Source organism: Corvus kubaryi, unplaced genomic scaffold (genome assembly GCF_017639235.1).
Source record: "Corvus kubaryi isolate FWS band 111438036 unplaced genomic scaffold, C.kubaryi_AGA036_p1.0 35611, whole genome shotgun sequence".
NCBI lineage: Eukaryota > Metazoa > Chordata > Aves > Passeriformes > Corvidae > Corvus > Corvus kubaryi.
Window position 1 is genome coordinate 1 of NW_024580787.1, and position 18,237 is coordinate 18,237.

An 18,237-nucleotide genomic window follows, 5' to 3' on the forward strand; every position below is an offset into this window, starting at 1 on the left:
GCGGCGGCATCCGCGGGGATCCGCCGCGCGCTGCACCGCGCCGGGCGCGGCGCATCCTGGGCACGGAGCGCGGGGCATGCCGGGGGATGCAGTCCCGGGGATGCGGTGCCGGGCAGCTGCCGGGCAGCCGCCGAGCCCTGAGCGGAGGCCGGGATGGCAATGAGCGCTGCCGCCGCCAAGGTACGCGGCGCTGGCTCCGCGCTCTCCCCGCGGGGCGGGAGGGGAGCGGGGGGCGATGCCGGAGCCACAGCCGGCGGGAGTGGGGCTTGGGGCGGCGGCTCTTCGCCTTCGGCCTGAGCGGGCCTCGCTCGGTTCGGCCCTGTCGCCGGCCGTGGCGGCTGACAGGGACCGCGGCCACGATCGGCTTCTGGTGCCCCGGCATCCCGGGAAGCCCGGGATGGAGGAGTCCACCCCCGCGCACAGCGCCTCTGCTGCCCCAGTCTGCACCCGGGTCTCTGTCGCAGTGGAAAGCAAGGAATTAACCCCATGCTAAATAAAATGCTTTAGCGTGCTAATGCTTTTAGCGGTGGTGCTTACTAACCATATTTTATTCGCCTGCACTGTTCACACCAAGTCCTGCTGCAGAGATACTGAGAATTTAGGAGCAAATCTGTTATTTCTGCCTTACATTTGAACCCAGCAGAGTCTAAGCAGTACCTTTCAGACACCGAGGTGTCCCCTACCCCAGTCCCCAAGGAGCAAGCAGTCTAGGTGTGCAGGCTGCTGGGCTTGATGGCTCTCAGGAAAGGTGAGAGATTTGGCCTTTCCAAGTGCATCCCGTATATCACCTGGAAAGAGGTGGTATCCAGAGGAGACCATACTGAAGAAGACAGGAAACCTGAGAGGTCAATACAAAGTTTGGAGTGTTTCTTCCATCTTTCACAACAGTGAAATGCATTTCCCAAACCTTTACTCTGGACTGGTATTTAAGCCCAAACTTTCCTCACTGATTGCCAGAAATGAAAACAGAACCAAACCAGAAATTGCAGTAGACACCAAGAAAATGCTGTCCTCCTGCTATCATCCCAGCTCCAACCAGTCTAAACTGCAGGTTTTGGGGATTTTATCCCACAGGGTTGTAAATGCAGGAAGTTCGTTCCTGATACTTCTCTGGCCCACGCTCAGCATTTCCTCTGAGGAAGATACAGTGTCACTCTGGGACCTGCCTACTGAGGACAAAACATTTCTGCTGTCTCTAGTCTTGACTTAGCTGATTATTTTTGCCTGTGATCTGCCCTGCTGCTGGGAGCAAAACAGCATGAACTCAGGAGATCACTCCAGGCCCACAGCCTCTGGAGACAGTTCCCAGCTGAATGATGGGTTGGTTTCCATGTTCTTTTTGGTGAAATCCCCCAGGCCCTTGAAATTACAGAGCAAGGCAATTATCTTAGCACAGTTTATTCCAAATGATAGCACAGGCTGTAAAAACAAAAAAAGAACTGCAGAGAGGATCAGGAGAAATGTCTCTGCCAGCTGAGAGGCCAGAGTCCAAAACATGTAGTGAAGGACATAAATTTCTGAGCCAAAAAACCATTAGCAAGGTCCTCAGGAAAAGCTAGTAAAATCAGTGTCTCATGAATGCTCTGCTTCTCTTTTGAAGCCATCGTTTCTGTTTCTTTCCCTGCAACTCCGCAGGCTAGACATTTGAAAAACGAACATAGCTGATACTTCTAATGCCCTGATCCCAGGAGCAGAGAATTTAAGAAAATCAGTAAATACTTTGTCCACTCAAGTGTTACCAGTACTGCCATCACTTTCCTCTCAGTTATAAGTAATTTTCCAGTAAATCTGATTAATTTAGTCAAAGACATACCTCATTTAAAGTTATTTGAACCAATCTAAACTGTAAGAGAAGCATCAAGTTTACAAAGAGGACTGGAGCACAAAGATTCTCTGTCTCTCTCTGGTTTTCTGTTGACAGACTATTATTGGGCCTTCTTTTTCCCTGCTTTCTTTTGTCTTGTTGCCAGTCTCTGGAAAAATTTCTATGCATTTTGGGAGGGTAGAGACACAGAGAGATTCATGGCATGTCATGGGATCTGTGTAAGCAAGGAGAGACATGATTACAGGTTTATTTAGAGACATACATGACTACTAACCTCCTGTGTGGAAAGAAAAGACCAGGACACATAAAAAAGAAATATTTTTATTTTGCACAAAGTTGGCCTGGGAGCAGAGTAACAACTACTCCCACATTTGCAATGTAGAAAATCCCCTGCAGTGGCCAGTAGTGGTGGGAGGAGGGCTACAGCAGCACACTAAGGAATCTCCCTGCAAAGGTAGCCCATTCCAGGAGCTAGCAGTCATTCCTTAGTGAAACAGAAATTCTGCATGCAGCTTTGGTTTTCTTGCTTTGTTCTCCATGGTTAGATTTCTGCATTGGCAACTGGTGACAGCCTGGGAGGCTCTCTAGATACCTTGTTTCTGGATGAAAAGCTACAGAAATAAGAATGGTTCCCAAATGTCCTTCCAAGCTTAAATCTTGTTAATGGTTTCGATATCAGGGCTGGGAGAGGGTGACTGCAGTGACTGGAGGATTGAATCTGACTGGCTGGCTTTTGTGTCCTGGGCACAGCCTGGGGGGCACAGTCCTTTCCTGATTGGTTTTAGGAGAGAAGCCTTCCCCCATTCCAGCTGAGTTAAAAGGGAAAACACAGAGGTGGTTTTTATTTTGTGGAGGTGACTGCACACACTTACCATGGCATCTGAAAAGGTGAGAGTTTGGCCAGGGTGGAAGCATCTGGAAAAGCTGCCTCAGTGTTATAGTTCAGGTAGAGATGAATTACCTGTCTTTGTGGCTTTCGTCTCAAACAGCAGAGAAGCTCTTCTTATTTGGAAAGAGTTCTGGCTCTTCCCTGCATGGCTGGAAAAGCTAGTTCATGCCATGCAAATACCCAGTGCAGGTGCTTGGCACAATCAGTGCAGAAATAGTTTCAGAAATCTAAGACGGGATAGAAGTTAGCAATATTGGATAGGGACAAAGAAGGAAGCTTTATAGGGAATAATTTCAAGGTCAGTCATGTACTGCTGGAAACATCAGGTGCAACTGAATAACCAGAAGGCTATTATGAGAGTGATGCTACCTGTATGCCCAAATCAGGAACAGTTACTTTCAGAAAGAAGCCCTCTCTCCTCCAAACATTGCTCTTCCCTGTCTTAGAGTTCCTGAAATGACTTCTGCTCATGCATTCTTCTCCTTACATACAATACTCTGGTGCTCCCAGCATATAACCCTTTCATCTTTCTCTTCTCAGCCGATACTTTACAGCTATTTCCGAAGTTCCTGTTCTTGGAGAGTGCGAATCGGTAAGATTCAGTGTTGATCTCCCTTTTTTTGTCCCAGTATTGCAGTATCCTGCCCTTCACTAACCCAATTAATCAATCACTTATTAACAGAGGTCAGCAAACATGAACCTGGAACAGTGAGACATCTCCCCACAGGGAGGGAGGGGGACACTGCAGCTTACCTGGGGCAAGAGGAATAGAGGGGAACAGATAAGAGGGCTTCATGATACCACCTCAGACTCTGGCCTGCCCAGGTCTTGAGAGCTAAGCAGGGCTGGGAATGGTCCCTACTTGTACTGAGACAGAAAGGTTTTACATGTAAGCACATGGCCTCCTGCCCTCTATAAGCTGAATCAGGAAGGGCTGTGCTGCAAAGAGCTGCAACAGGTATTTTGAAAAATGCAGTGGTTTTGCCAGGACTGATCTTTAGTACTTTGATCCTTCATTTGCCAGAGCACTGTCTTCTCAGTGGACTTAGGCCACCCTCCTTGAGGGATAGGGTCTTTTTTCAAATGTAGATGCTAACATTTCCCTGAGCCCATTACCAGTGAAACTGGTCCCAGTGTACCTGTCTGAAGCTATACACTCTGCTCTCCCTAGCACTGGCTCTGAAAGGAATTTCTTATGACCTGGTCCCAGTGAACCTCATTAAGGATGGAGGACAGCAGGTAAGGATAAAGATACCACTGCTCTCTCCAGGGGTACTGAACTTGGGGATCATTAGGAGACTTGGAATTAGCACTAGAAAGCTCACAGGCAAAGTTACTGAATTCCTCACCACTTCTCTGTAATTAATAGTTGCTTTCAGCCAGTATTCCTTGGCATGTGAAACAGAAGGAGAATATGACTGCAGGAGACTAGAGGCTTTTTCCTCCCTCAAATATTTGTGACTGAATCCGTAAGGCCAAAGATCTTTTGCTCTTGCTTACTGATACAACCGAATATATCTGGAGCACAGACTTCAGAGAAGCTGCACTGCACTTTAAACAGACTCGGCCTCATTCAATTAGCACCAGAAAGTGCATGGAGGCAGGGGTAGGGGCTGTCCAAAGGATGCTAAATGATATTGCAGAGGGCTGTAAAGGGCCTGGCAAAAGGAAGAGGTGGGTTGCTGAAAGAGATCTTCACTGAGACCTTACTTGGGGGTCCATAGGAGGGAGTTGTGCACCTCATAGTACCACCAGCTCAATGGGCTGGTATGGAGTTGGAGAGAACTAGGACAGTAATGGTGGTACTGACGCAGGACCACCCATTCTGGGCATTGCAGTGATGCTTTGTCAAGAGATAAGGCAGTCTGGCCCTCGATGCAGTGATCCCTGAGCCCCAGTGAGAGCTTGCTGTAGGCTAATAGTACATAATAGTGCATAATTTCCTGCAAAGATTAGTATTAAGGCAGAGAGAAAAAAAGAGTTAGAAAAAAAATTTGGTAACAGGGTTCTGGGAGAAGAAAACAAGGAAGAAGAATTTCTTATTGCTGTAGAGTAATCTCAGGTTTGTTTCCACAGTTTTCTGCTGAATTCAAGGCACTGAATCCAATGCAGCAAGTCCCAGCCTTGAAAATTGATGGCATCAGCATTTCTCAGTCAGTGAGTTATCAGCCACATCCCTGTTAACCTTTCACTGCAGCCTGCTGTGCAATCTGGATGGGATGGCTTTGCCCCGTCTTTCTCCCCAGAGCTCGCATCTATACATTGGAAAAGAGATGGCATTTATGATCCCTCTTGGGAACAGAAATAGCACGTAGTCCCTGACGGGAAACTACTGTCAAGGATTTAAGTTCAGTTCTGCTTTGGTTCATAACTCCTCCTTTCAGTGAGCAGTTTGTAGTCTGACTTCGATGGCTGTTTCATGGTTTGCCAGAAATTACAGCTGGACCAAATGACAACAAGGTCACAAGCAGATGTCAGAGGGGTTATTCTGTTCCTTGGATTGGTAACAAACTGCATTCAAAACCTGTTGTATTCTCTTGGATCAGCTCCCCTTTCCCAGGTGTCCAGGATGTGAAGTTTTCCTTGGCTCTCCAATAACCTCCCATTATCTCTTTGTTCATTACAGCTAGCTATAATTAATTACCTAGAAGAGACACATCCTAACCCCAGGCTCCTGCCCCAAGATCCAAAGAAGAGAGCCCAAGTCAGAATGATTGCTGATCACATTGCCTCTGGCATTCAACCACTCCAGGTACTGCCTAAGATCCATGCAAATGAGAAAATTAGAAAGGATTTGTGTCTCTTGACATGCTCGGTCTCCTTAAATTGTTGCCAGCCAACTGGGTGGCAGAACTTCAGACTGCTGTGCTAGCAGATCAAATGTGCTTAACCTCTGCCTCATCTGCCAATGGCAACAATACAGTATTTCCAACACAACAAACCCTATAGCACCCAAGGGTTCTTTCCAGAAAGAGCTGAATCCATATAGTTTTACTGCTGGGTCTAGGACATTTTAGGAAAAAGAGAATTGAGCAACCCAGAAGGAAGAGGCAAAGGGATACCCTGGCAACTGTTACAGAAGGGTAGTGCCAAGAGGAAAGATACACCAGGGTGCATGATTCAGTGAAGGTGAGGTCAGGGCTGACCCCACCAACTGAACTCAGGCCAGTGATTCAGCCTTGGCAAGTCCTCATCTCCCCTCTCCTCCACAGGATGACACAGTGGGCAAGATCCAGCCAGCAGCAGTCATCTAACTTGGAGATTGCTTTGCCTTCACAGAACCTGAGTGTCCTCAAACAAATGGGGGAGAAAAAAATGGAATGGGCTCAGAACTGTATCGCGTCTGGCTTTCAAGGTACATCCTACATCCAAAATGATCAGCATTTTGGCTGACCTTACAAAATGCTGCACCACTGGCATTCTACTTGCCTCTTCAAGTAGAACCACAGATCTTCCTAGGCTGGTGTGCTGGAGTCCTGCCTTGCTGGCAGAGACAGTGCTCTTCCTGCCCTGAGTCCCTTGTCCAGGACTGGTAGCTTCCCAGGATCTCAGAGGAAAGATGTCCACAGAACACTTCCTTTGCTGTACATGGAAGAGGGGAAGCCTGGGGCCATCCTGCACACTGCAGCAGTTGATTAATTCTGAAGTGTAAGGGCTCACAGCACTTCTAAAGTGCTACTTACATATATATACATATATATATATATATATGCTTTTGTAATCTGCCATCTAATGGCAAACTCCCACAGAGTCTAGCAAGTAGTAGAGTATTTCTTGGCCTCTTTGAGAGAAATGGTGCTTTTTGTTTCCTCAAAACCCTTTCCCCCATGTGCTGCAATGACAGGCCCACCTTCACTTTGCACAGACACAAACTGACTGAACCTTTGTATTTTTTCCCGTCCCCAATCACATATTTCTACATTATCCTCGTAGTATTTCAGGTGCATTGTCTGAAGCAGCTGAAATCACCCTGAGCCCAAAAAAGCTGAAGTACTTTTTCAGTCCTAAAAGACTCCCATAACTATACTAAGATTTATGTTTCTTCTAGTTTTTGTCCCAAATTTCTCATTTTTCATACTCTGCTCAGGGTTAAGATGCCCTCATTCATATTCCCAGTCTAGAAAGTGTTTGGTGTCCCTTTCAATTTGAGTTTCCAATGCCTCACTCCAGTGTACCACCTCTCTTGACAGCACTGGAGCAGATTCTGCAGCATACTGCTGGACGCTATTGTGTGGGGGATGAAGTAAGTATCTGAGAGAGCCCTGTGTGCCACTGCAGAACTGAAAACCCCAGTATCTTCCCCTAAAATAGGAAAGAAAAGGAGTTGAGGAGACAAGAACACAACCCCATCCAGTGTCTAGAATTACATGCAGTGCCTTCACCATAACAAAAAACAGCTGCATGGATCCTACTTAGGCCATTACTGACTGGCAGAGAGTTATGGAGATGTTTACTTGTCCCTGCCTATAACCTGCTGATGGCCAGATTATGCAGCTGTATCTAGGATCTGGCTGGTACTAGAGGGTGTGGGAGAAGATGATACATCATTTCATCCTTATGGGATTTGGACTTCAAAGTGACCTGTCATAGGGGCAAAGCTTGGCTCAAGAAACATAGGTTCAGTTCTTAGCTCTGTTCTATGGAACCTCTAACCAACTTGTATTTTTCTGTTCTGATTATCCAGTTTTAATATGGATGGATTTCACAGAGCTCACATAAAAGCTGTACTGACCCTCACCAAACTAGATGCAGCTCAGGCCTCTTCCATTTATTAGTTCTGCTGCCAGGCAAAAGATCTTTCCTATAAAAGCCTCAGAAGAAAGGAAGGCTCCTGCAATATCCTGGGATGCAGAGGATTGTCTAGTAGCAGCCTTGGTAGGCAAAGGCTACTTACAAGATCTAGTGTTGGAGAATAACATGTGCTCTGAGAGGCACCCAAGGGCTTTGTGACCTTGGGAGCAGGGGAGGGGCAGCTGCCTCTGTCTGTGCAGATAGGCAGCCAGCAGGAAGGCTGTCCTTGAGTCTTCCTTTCAGACTGCAAGTCTCTGAGCCTGTGTGCAGAGGCCCTATCACATATCAAGTCTTGACATTGGCAGGACCTGCTCAATATTCCTGCAGTGCAAACAAACAAAATTTACTTATCTTTTCCCAGCCATGCAAACACCCCCTTTTCCTACATCGCCTCCCTCTGCAGCTTGCCAGCAGACCTGTTTGCTCAGAGGCAGTTGCCATGGAAGCACAGTGTCCTTAAGGTCATAATGATCAGCTGGTAAATATAAAGCTCCCTAAAAGCTAATGGCTTCTACTAGTGACTGTTACGAAGTTCTTTTACTTGTACTGTTGCTGTATTATTAATGCTGAATTAAAGAATTAGATCATCATGACAACTCCTCTGTACTGGCTGATAAAATAATTTCTATCCTGGTCTCAAAGCGTGCCACCACTGGGAAGTGTGATGGGACAGGCTCTGAGTTACTCTAACCCCTTTTCTCTTCTATGTTTGCAGGTTTCCATGGCTGATCTGTGTTTAGTGCCTCAAGTTGCCAATGCTGAAAGGTAATTAGGGCTAAGCTTGAGGTGTTCTTCAACACACCTACTTAGGCTGGGCTGTCAGAGCTTACCTTCTGCTGCTCCTTGTGCCTGTTAGAAAGTATCCCTTCTGCCTGCCCTATCCACTTACATTTCTTCTTTCCATGAATTTTCCTATTTCATAAATACTGTCTCTTTTGGAAATAAGGCTCTGTGGTCTCCTCTTAGAGGCCCCTGGGGAAACCTGATCTATGTCCTTAGAAAAGCTGAGGTTGCCCACACTCCACATTCTCTGTCCCTGTTTGCTCTATTCTTACACTGCACACAGGAGGAAAAGATGAATCAGACTTTATTTGTTTTAAGCCTTAAACCCATACCAGTGGCTGCATGATTCCCAGGAAAAGCAGTGTCTTCTTATCTTGTGCTGCACACTACATAAAAGCCTGGTGAAGATCACGTAATCACAGAACCACTGGGGTTGGAAGGGAATTCTGGAGGGCATCCAGTCCAATTTCCCTGCTAGAGGAAGTGGCACAAGATTGCATCCAGCTGGGTTTTGAGTATTTGTAGAGAAAGAGACTTTACAACCTCTCCAGACACTGATTAATCTTTCTAGCATTTGTTTTTAAACTTACAAGGATGAACCTTTTCTGTTAGTGTAAATGCCTGTGAGACTCTCCCACACTAGGCAGGCCTATCACACTGCTCTGCACTTCTGCTCACTGCTGCACTGGCTCTCCAACTCATAGTACTTCACAAATTCTTTTCCTTTTGCAGATTCAAAGTGGACATGGGTCCATACCCCACAATAACCAGAATAAACAAAGCTCTCCTGGAGTTAGAGGCCTTCAAAGTAAGCCACCCTTCCCGGCAGCCAGATACTCCTGCAGAGCTGCGAGCTTGAAGCCTTTCTACTCATTAAATCTAGAAAGCTGATATGATAAAGAAGACAACACCTACAGTTTGAGTAGGACTTCAGTGCCAGTAGGAATACCTAGTACTATTGTGTTCCTTTCATCTGGATGGTAAGAAGGACAGAGAGCCTGGAAATAGCGTGGATGACTTACAGGAGCTATGCCTGTGCTGGAACACCTGCAGCTACTAGTTTTTTATATCTAGTCTATCTCCATGAAGCAGATTAAAGCAGAAGTTCCCTCTGTATGGCTTTGGGTTGGGGAATATGGCCACAAACAACTGTGAGGCATTGAGCCAATTCTGTATTCCCCACAGGGGCTACTTCTTTCTACCATCTACATAAAGAGCATCAGGCAATCTGTACACAGTGTGCTTATCCTTGCAGCTGCCTCAGAGCCACAGCACAGTCATCAGTTCCATGGATACAAACAATGAGATCTAGTCTCTGATAGAAGATAGCTTAACCCTTGCTGGGGTCTTGAAGGAGCCAAGTCAGCAGCTCTGTTACCCCTTGCAAGAACAAGAGCAGTCGCACGGAATTTATAAAAGGTCTGCCTAGAGCAAAGCTAGGTGATTGTGCCATAGACAGCAAGGCACAGCCAGCTCTCTCCCCTACACTGAAAATTACGTTCTCTTCTTTTGCCCATCCTCGGATACGGCTCTAGGTGTTTTCCTAGTTTTCAGCTGCAGACTGTTGTCCAAGGGAATCCCACCCCAGATTCCCTCCAAACCAGAATCATGCCTGTACTTTTACTATGAGGACTTTCCAAATAGCAGGAGTAGATCCCACTCCACTCATCCCAAATGAAACCAAATACCTGAATCACCTTCAAAGCTGAAAGCACCCTGGGAATTCCAGCTTAAAACCTGTAGGACAAGAAGGGAACCCATAACCTTGTATCTGTGTTCTTGTGCAGACTCAGCTCAGATCCCACTGAATGTTTTGGCACCTGAGCCCAGATACTGTATATCAGGTACCCTAAGAGAACAATATTCATGGCCTTCAGACTTTACAAACCCACAATCTCTTGTACCAAGGTGGCATTCACCTACATACAGATACCTGGACTGCTATGTTGCTTGGATTCATTTATTGCCATCTATATCTGTATTTAGGCTGGTAAAGAGCCTTGCTGTTCAGGGTCATTTTGAGTATCATGCATTATCCTAGGTCGAGCTGGATCTTGACTGTGCTGTTATAAAAGGTCCCAGCACAGTTGGAGCCCCCAAAGACTAACACCGTGTGCAGGTTCTGCTCCTCTTTGTTCTCCTTGTCCATATCCATCAAGTGGGCAGGAGTCAGGTCAAGCAATGTGTGGCCAGCTCGGGGAACAGAGCAGAGGTTGTGGTGGATCACTGTGCTCCATGAGAGAGTATCTGAAACAGAAAGGGGCTATCAGTACTGACAACCCCATTCCTAGTGCAAGGGATGAGATAAATGGACTAGACCAGGTGTTCAGAAACACCACTGTAGCCCCAGAGTCACCTTCAGCTATCAAAACAGGGCAGGGGAGTCACTCACCTAGGTGGAAAACAAAGACATCATGCAAGGCTCCTTTGGCATTGCAGCCTCCACTGATCAGAACCTTCTGGTCCGACACAGCCAGAGCTGCATGAAAACTGTGACCAAAGCAAAGTCAAATGGTGACTACAACAAAACCTGCTGGGATGGCCTCAGTCAGCAATGGGCAGGGATAGGCAGACTTGATCTGGAGATTGGGAGCTTAAGCGGCAGGAAGAAAGTTGACTTCTGCTTCTCTCTACCCTGACTTGCAGAATAACCCTAAAAGAGATGTTTGTCTGCGTCCGCAGATCAGGCCTGAAGAGCAACTCATTATCTCAGAAGGAGCTATCAAAACTCCTACGCTTTGCTCTGTGTGGTGAGATAGCAGGCTAGCTGGGCTCTGCACTGCTTTAGATCGTTGTTCTAGTGAGCAATTCTGTCCCTTTAGGAACAGCATAGTCCTGGTACAGGAGTTTCTTCCTCTGTGTGGCACAGTACCTCTCCAGGCACTGTGAAGACCAAACAGCAAGCAATACAGTTTACTAGGACACAGCAGAAAACTTACCCTAGCCTGAAAGGCAGATTTCCAGGGAGACTAAGGAATATCCCCCCACACCATACAGGCACCAACAAGGACAGCACAGGAATTCCTAGCCCCATAGCAAAGATCCACTGTATTTTGACTAGTGGGACAGAGATATGCAGCTGGGTCTGATCACAAGCACTGTTTAAACCTGGCTTCAAAGAGAAATGACAGAAGAAGATAGCTCCTGGGTCTGCAACAGAATCTTACCAACGTGCAGAAGGCTGTCCTGCGAGGAAAGGGACTGGTGTGTACTCCATGAAACCTGAAAGCCAGAGAAAAGGCAGGTGAAATGTCCAAAAATCTCTGCCTCATAACTAGACAAAAACTTATACTCTGCTGCATCAACAACCTGCCTTCTCTATTACCCAACCTCTTCCAAAAAAGCCATTGTTTTTTCTTCATTTCCCCCCCCCCCTTACTGCTCCAGAAAGGGTTTTTTTTAACCCATAGTTTTTCATCTCCATTGCTTAGTCAGGAGTTTGTATAATGTTATTGCTCTTTTCCCATTGAGCACACCTCACTCCCAAGCCCCTGTCTTGGAACAGACCTTCCCAAGGCAGCCAAACGGCACAGACTTTCTTACCCAGATCCAGAATGTGCATGTCACTGAGGTAGAGAGAAGTACTCCGACCCCCAAAAATCAGCAGCTTGTTTTTCAATAGAGTAGCTGAATGCCTGGGCAGAGAGAACGCAAGTGAATAAAACATCTTCAGCAAGTTCCCAAAACTTCCATTTTAGCCTTGGCCTCTTCTACTGGGCTGCCATAGTTTCAGTCTACACCTGCCTCTACCCACAGCCACTGCAGCCCAGGGACAGAATTCCATCAGGATTCATAATAGGAGGTACTGAGTCACATTGCTCTAAACACAGCCCTATCTTAAGGAGTAAGTGGTGGAGAACAATCACCTAATATTTAGGAAATCACACTGGTGTGGGAGGGAAGGTGAGCAGAGGTTTCCTGCATTATTTTGGATAGCTGGAATTAGAGCACTCTCACCCAAGCCTAGGCAGAGGCTTCTCCCCTTCTGAAATGGGCTGATACCAAATTTCGTGCTCTGGATTGAAGACATAAAGCACATTGCTGCAGGGTGCAACTGCCAGTGATGCCTTTCTGGGGAAAGTTCCTCCAAAAACAAAGAGCTCCTTGTGGTAGATAGTTGCACTGTGGTAGGTGAGCACTGGTATCCTCCCTTTAGCCTAGAAAAAGTTCAATATATAGTTGTTACAAGAAGTGCATTATTTGCTGCATGACCCATAGGAAAGGGACCCACATCATGCAGCGAGTTTGGTAAGTCTCAATTTTCACTTTATTGGCTCCCCAGCCAGACCTTTGCTGCACAGGCAGACAGTATATTCTCTGCATGCTCCACACCACCAGAATGCTCTGATAAGAAAACAAGTCAACCTCCCACACCTTCCTCAGAAGATGTCAGGGAACAGAAAGATCTCATCCAGGTTTACTCTGTAAAAGCCATTTTGTGCTTTAGCCAGGAATGAGATGGATAGTCCCATGCTGACAGGACTCAGAATTCTGCTGTCCTCAGAGCGGTCCCCAATTTGAGAAGATCTTCACGTCAGCATCTGGTGCTGCATCAATGCATCTGGTGCTTCACCAGCTCTTCACGTCAGCATCTGGTGCTGCTCTCAAATGGCACCATATAAAATGAGAAGCCATTTCCCTCTGCTGCTTGTAGAGTACCTCCCACCCTTGGGCTTGGTCAGACACAGCCCTCTGCAGCACCCATTTTTTCACATTGCTTCATTCATTGTAGGCGCAGCTCCTGGTTTCTGTTCAGCATGTGGCTTTTCAACACAGCCTCCTAATACATGTCAAACCCAACTACGCATCTCAGACAACCTGCAGCAACAGTGGACCAAGACTACTGGACTAAGGACATGGGCACATTGACTGCCACATTCAGGCAGAACCTGCCACCCCTCCTGCACTTTTGTCTTGGAAGAGATGCAGTACTCACAGCCACAAAGAGCCATTTCCAGGTGACTGTGTCCAGAATGTAGATCCTGCCGTAGTCTTTGTCCTCCCTTATGCCCCCAAAGATGTAGATACGCTTGGTGTCAGGGTCGTAGGTAGCTGTGTGACCATGCAAGCACGATGGCATGGCATTTTGTAGCTGGAAACCCACTGGAAGCCATAAATCATTGTCTGTGGGAGCAACATCGGACACATGGTATGCGAGTTCAAAAATGCTCTTAATTTCTCTAGATTTAAAGAATATGCCATAAAATCTTTACTCAAAACCTTGCTCCCTTCATCTCCTCCTCTCCTTTGATTCAGGGCTAGAGGGAGCTCATACAGAATATTGTTTCTGTAAGGAATGAAGGGGAATAGCACGGTGAAAAAGACCAGTGAGGTGCAGAAAGACAAGGCACTGGAATTTTATCTCACACTTTCCCACCAGTGACCATGCACAGACTGCAAACTGCACTGTTGCTTTTACCCCCTAAAATCCCCCCAACTCTTTCCAGAACTTGTAGCTTAGCTCCTAGAGGGCTCTCAAGTACAATCCCAGAGCCTCTCAAGGCCCTCTGTGCTGTCAGCTCAGCCTGGTGACATGCTAGATGTGATGCCTTTGCTGTCCCCTCCATATGCACAGATGCCCAAGTATCCCCTCCCATCTGCATGAGCTGTCCTCGAGTCCCACTGTCCCCACTGCCTTTGACAGCCCTAAAGTCCTCACCAATTTCCAGCTTCCAGAGAGTATCCCTGCAGGACTGTTGATTGACACCTTCTCCACCAATGAGAACAGCTGTCCCCAGGTCACTGAGGCACATGGCATGGCACCACCGAGGGCTGGGACTGCCTGGGGAGGAAAGAGCACAGGCCTGTGAGCAGTCAGACAAGACACCCTCAGCGCCCTTCCCTGCTGGGAAGAACAAGCCACCTGAATGGTCAGAGAGAGGAAATGGTAAGGCAAGGGCCCCTGGTCCCTTCCCTCTGCAGGGCAAAAAGACTTACCTTCCTGAGAAGTATTTCCAGTTGGCTCAGGGGAGTAATTGCTGTACTTAGAGAGACCTCAGGAGCAAGGAGTAGCTGGATGTAGGATGCATTCAGGCTGCCACTTCAGACAGGCTTGAATGTCCCCCATTTACTACCCCATCTCCACAAGTGATTTCCCAGTTGTGCTACCTGCCCCACGCCACTCCTTGTGAGGGAAGGCTACCCAGGGACAGCTTGTCAGTGCTGAAGATGGAACAATCAGAAGCCTGGGGCTGTTTCCAGAGGTATTCCTTGTGCTGCTCTGTTCCTCCTCCTTTCCCCTCCCAGGCCCCTGCAGTTGGCTGAGCAAGCTAGAAAGATACTTTTAAATCAAAGTCTATTTCATACCTTACCTTTTTTCCTCAAAGAGCTATGTACCCAGAGGTGTGTCTGAGATTCAGAGGGGCTAAAGAAACATATTTGAGAGCCTGACAGTACTGGAAGCACCTGTACTGATGGCAACTGCATGAAGAGGAAGAGTGTGTACACACAACCTACTTGTTATTCTTGATCACTGGGGAGATACAGGGTGAAGCATGAGAGGCTTCTGACGTTGAAGGGAAGGAATATCATCACTGAGTGACTGAAAAGACAAATCAGGGTCTAGGAACCAAATCTCACCTTGCAACTCCTTCACCGCCAGATCTGCAAAGGGAACACAGATATGGCCCCATAAAGCAGCCAGCAGACATATTGTGGAAAGTGCTCAGCTCCACTGTGTAGGAGCCCTTTGACCTTCCTTCCTCCAACCTCCAGCACAAAGCTACCTCACTGCAACAAACAAGGTGCAAGACCAAGAATCATGAACTAAGTCTCATCAGAAGAAATGCAGAAGATAGGTAAGAGGAGGGCACACTGACTGCCAAATGCTGTCACCATTGCATTTTACCCCTCTGATCGAAGTTCATTTCCCCCCTTCTCACACTGCCTGCAGCAGAAACAACTTTATGATGGAGCTGTATTTGCATTTATGACAAGCAAGCCAAGTCCCAATAAGTCATTTCTTATGGGGATCACTAAGTTATTGCCAAACTTACACATTAACTTGGTCACACTCTGGAGCTGACTTGGAATACTCACTCCAGAAGCCTAAGGTTTTGTTTCCAAACCCCTTGGCAGTTACCTTCTCACTACTCAAAAGTCAGTACAATTATACTAATTACATATATTATTATATACATATATTCCTTTTTGTATTCTCTATACTGTAATAATAACCAATGTCTTCTATGGACCACGTGGTATGCTGTTAAGTAGGGGTGCAAACAGACTAATGCAGAAGTTACAGAACATCACAGTAAGTAACTTTCTTGTGCCTCAATTTACTCTTCTGTAAAACAAGGTTAATGATACTTGCCTATTTATAAAACACTTTTACTTGTATGAAAAGATAGGCATTATGTCACAGTACAAAGTGTTGGCACTAAGAATATCCCATGTTCTATTTCTGGCCTTTTCCCAACAGGCAAAAACTCATCAAGCAGCTGATCCAGTAATAAAGAGCATTCTCAGTATTTCAAAGCCAAACATACAAGCCCATCATGCCTTGGAGGTATATAGAGAAATGGACTGGGAAGTTGCAGCCTAGCAGCATTGACAGATCATTCAGACAAGACCTGTAAAATAAAGTTGGAAGCTACCAGAGTTACCTTCTTCATCGAGATCTCTCTCACATGCTGTGGGTTCAAACAAAACTTTCCTGGGCTTTTTGGAGTGGACTCTTGGTGGTCCTTGGTCAGGACTCTTCCTCCAGGCCTCACTGGATTCCACCTTGCCAGCTGGTGACTTCAGAGCACAGGGTACCACCAGGGTCCTCAGTGGTGGCTGGATGTCCTTCTTCACAGGCACGGATGCTCTGGCAGCCACCTCTGAGCTCTGACTCTTAACCTGTGACATGAGTCCCAGTCAAATCAGCCCTGAAGAAAGATACCCAAGGCTACTGTGAATTGCATCTTACTGGGCCAGAGATGTGGTAACTGTTTTCAGGCTTATCCTCCCATTGAGTTTTAAGGGCCAACGTGCCATCAGTATCAGCTGCCAAACGGGTGCTGAGCAAAGCAGCTAGCTGCTGCTGTGTGCTGTGGTCGGCTTTCAGACTGCTGGCTGCTGGGCACAGCTAGAACATGGAAGGGCAAAAAGGCTATATGTACTAGGAATAAAGCTGATCATCCCACCAAGGACTACTAAATTCAACCTTTCAAAAGGTTTCAAACCATTTCAATGGAGAATGTATCTTTCTTCAGCACAAGAGAAACTTTGGCTCCAGAACTTGCTTAGCTGTATCTCCACTGAAAAAATGACAGCAAATGTTTCAGCTAGACATTAACTGAATGGCTACTGGTGAGGGAGAAGATACTAAGAAAAAAGGTGAAATAACAAGGAGACAGCTCCAAAATACACATACCCCAGTAGGATCTTCCAGGTCCTGGCCAAGGGGCCTATCATCCGCTGGGAGCACTGGTGACTGGGTGGTCTCTGGTACAAGGAAGGGATGGGCAGGCGTACTGCTGGAGACACCTCGGAGCAGCTGCAGCAGAAACAGTGACAGAATAAAAGGACCTAAGTGTGCTAGCCTCCATCCACAAAAAGGATGAGCAAAAACATGTCTTGCAAGGGACAGATTCCCTGCAATGGAATAACCTGCCTCCATCTCCCACACCAACAAAATAAACAAGGAAAAGGAAAGCCAGGTGCTGCAACACACTAAATCCATTGGCTTCAGCTCAAGGTAAAACAACTATGTAAGTACCAAAGACTCAGGAGAGAGTGGAACTGGAAGTGAACAGCTGTCTGCTGCCCATCTCCTGCGACACACAAGGTGTTCTGGCAAAACTGTGTTCAGAGGATAGGCCTGAAGCATCACAGCAGTTTCAGGCTCAGCACAGATGTGCATTAACAGATCCGTGATTGTCAGCTCTACCTTGGAGTAGCAGAGAAGGAAAAGAAGAGCAGGGAGAGGAGGTTCTGGGGCTCAGAAATGACAACATTTGGGACCCTGGGCAGGAAGAAAGGAAAGCGTCAATTCTTCTACCTGTCCATTGACAGTCAGGACAAGCCTCACAGGGTTGCCTTTGTCCATCTCTTTCAACGAGGCCATGAAAATATCTGTTCTCCAGTCATCTTCCCACACCAGAGACCTGCACAAGGGACCACAGCTTTTCAGCCCACAAGTGACACTGACCAGGGCAAAATTCCTGCTCCCATAGTAGATTATAACAGCCCAAAGCCAAAAGAGATCCAACCAGGAAAGCAGTCAAAAGGAAGCTGGAGTCATCACTAGAGAGAAACACCATGGTGGAGGACCAGCAGGCCTGAGCAGCTTTTGCATAACACCAGCAGAATCAGGTAGCACCAGAGATCAGAAAGCTTTCCAGGATGCCCCTCCTGACACCCTGACAGCTCCTGCTGTAACCTGCGGGTGGGCTCCAGCGTGCCGACCCGCTGTGGTGCGACGCCTGGGGACACCAGCACATCCACTGCGATGCTCGTGTCCGGAGAGTAACAGCTCCAGTCGCCCAGCCCGAACACCACCAGCTGCTTTGGCAATGGCAGGGGCAGCCAAGCCTGGAAACCCATCTGGCTGGACTGGCTGTAACGGGAGGGAAGAAGAACGAGAGATAGTAATCAAGGAGTAAAATAAAAGGTGAGAAAATATATGAAAACACCTAAAAATACGTTTACGCCTGGGAAGGGTGAGAGGAGAGGGGTTGTGCCGTTTAAAGATGAAACCATGCAAGGCAGTGGGAAGGGAGAGGCGCCAAGGGCTGGGACAGCGCAGCCAGGTGGGCAGCGGCATTTCCAGAAACGAGGGCCAGGGCACAGCGTGCAGGTGCCCGGCCCGCGGGGGAGCCCAACCCTAACAGGAACCGGCCGCGCCCGCGCAGCCGCGGGGCAGGGTCGAGCCGAGCCGAGCCGAGCCGGGCCGGGCCGGGCCGGGCCGGGCCGCACCTGCCGAGCCGCCGTGGCGGCTCCCGCAGAGCCCACAGCACGT

General features: G+C 47.5%; 2 protein-coding genes across 4 annotated transcripts; one reads left to right on the forward strand and one right to left on the reverse strand.

Annotated features, from left to right (window-relative positions):
* The first annotated feature begins 62 nt into the window (after positions 1-62).
* GSTZ1 (glutathione S-transferase zeta 1) lies at positions 63-9,521 on the forward strand. 3 transcript variants are annotated; one of them, XM_042019788.1, is made up of 9 exons: positions 67-180; positions 3,255-3,306; positions 3,886-3,953; positions 4,791-4,871; positions 5,341-5,466; positions 5,994-6,069; positions 6,905-6,957; positions 8,221-8,270; positions 9,021-9,521. In XM_042019788.1, the coding sequence occupies exons 1-9, from the start codon at positions 154-156 to the stop codon at positions 9,145-9,147; spliced, it is 660 nt and encodes a 219-aa protein (XP_041875722.1). In that variant the 5' UTR covers positions 67-153; the 3' UTR covers positions 9,148-9,521. The 3 variants fall into 3 exon arrangements, with proteins under 3 accessions (XP_041875725.1, XP_041875722.1, XP_041875724.1); XM_042019790.1 differs by lacking the exon at positions 67-180 and adding an exon at positions 2,432-2,713; XM_042019791.1 differs by lacking the exon at positions 4,791-4,871 and having other exon boundaries at positions 63-180.
* Positions 9,522-10,230: 709 nt separating this feature from the next.
* LOC121660429 lies at positions 10,231-18,231 on the reverse strand. Its single transcript, XM_042019787.1, has 15 exons — positions 18,195-18,231; positions 17,659-17,835; positions 17,278-17,383; positions 16,996-17,166; positions 16,651-16,773; positions 15,896-16,133; positions 14,868-14,891; positions 14,226-14,282; positions 13,948-14,070; positions 13,225-13,412; positions 12,246-12,445; positions 11,832-11,923; positions 11,456-11,510; positions 10,681-10,778; positions 10,231-10,535 (listed from the first exon to the last, which is right to left on the reverse strand). Exons 2-15 carry the CDS (start codon positions 17,820-17,822, stop codon positions 10,321-10,323), a joined length of 1,854 nt encoding a protein of 617 aa, XP_041875721.1. The 5' UTR covers positions 17,823-17,835; positions 18,195-18,231; the 3' UTR covers positions 10,231-10,320.
* Between the last annotated feature and the right edge of the window lie 6 nt (positions 18,232-18,237).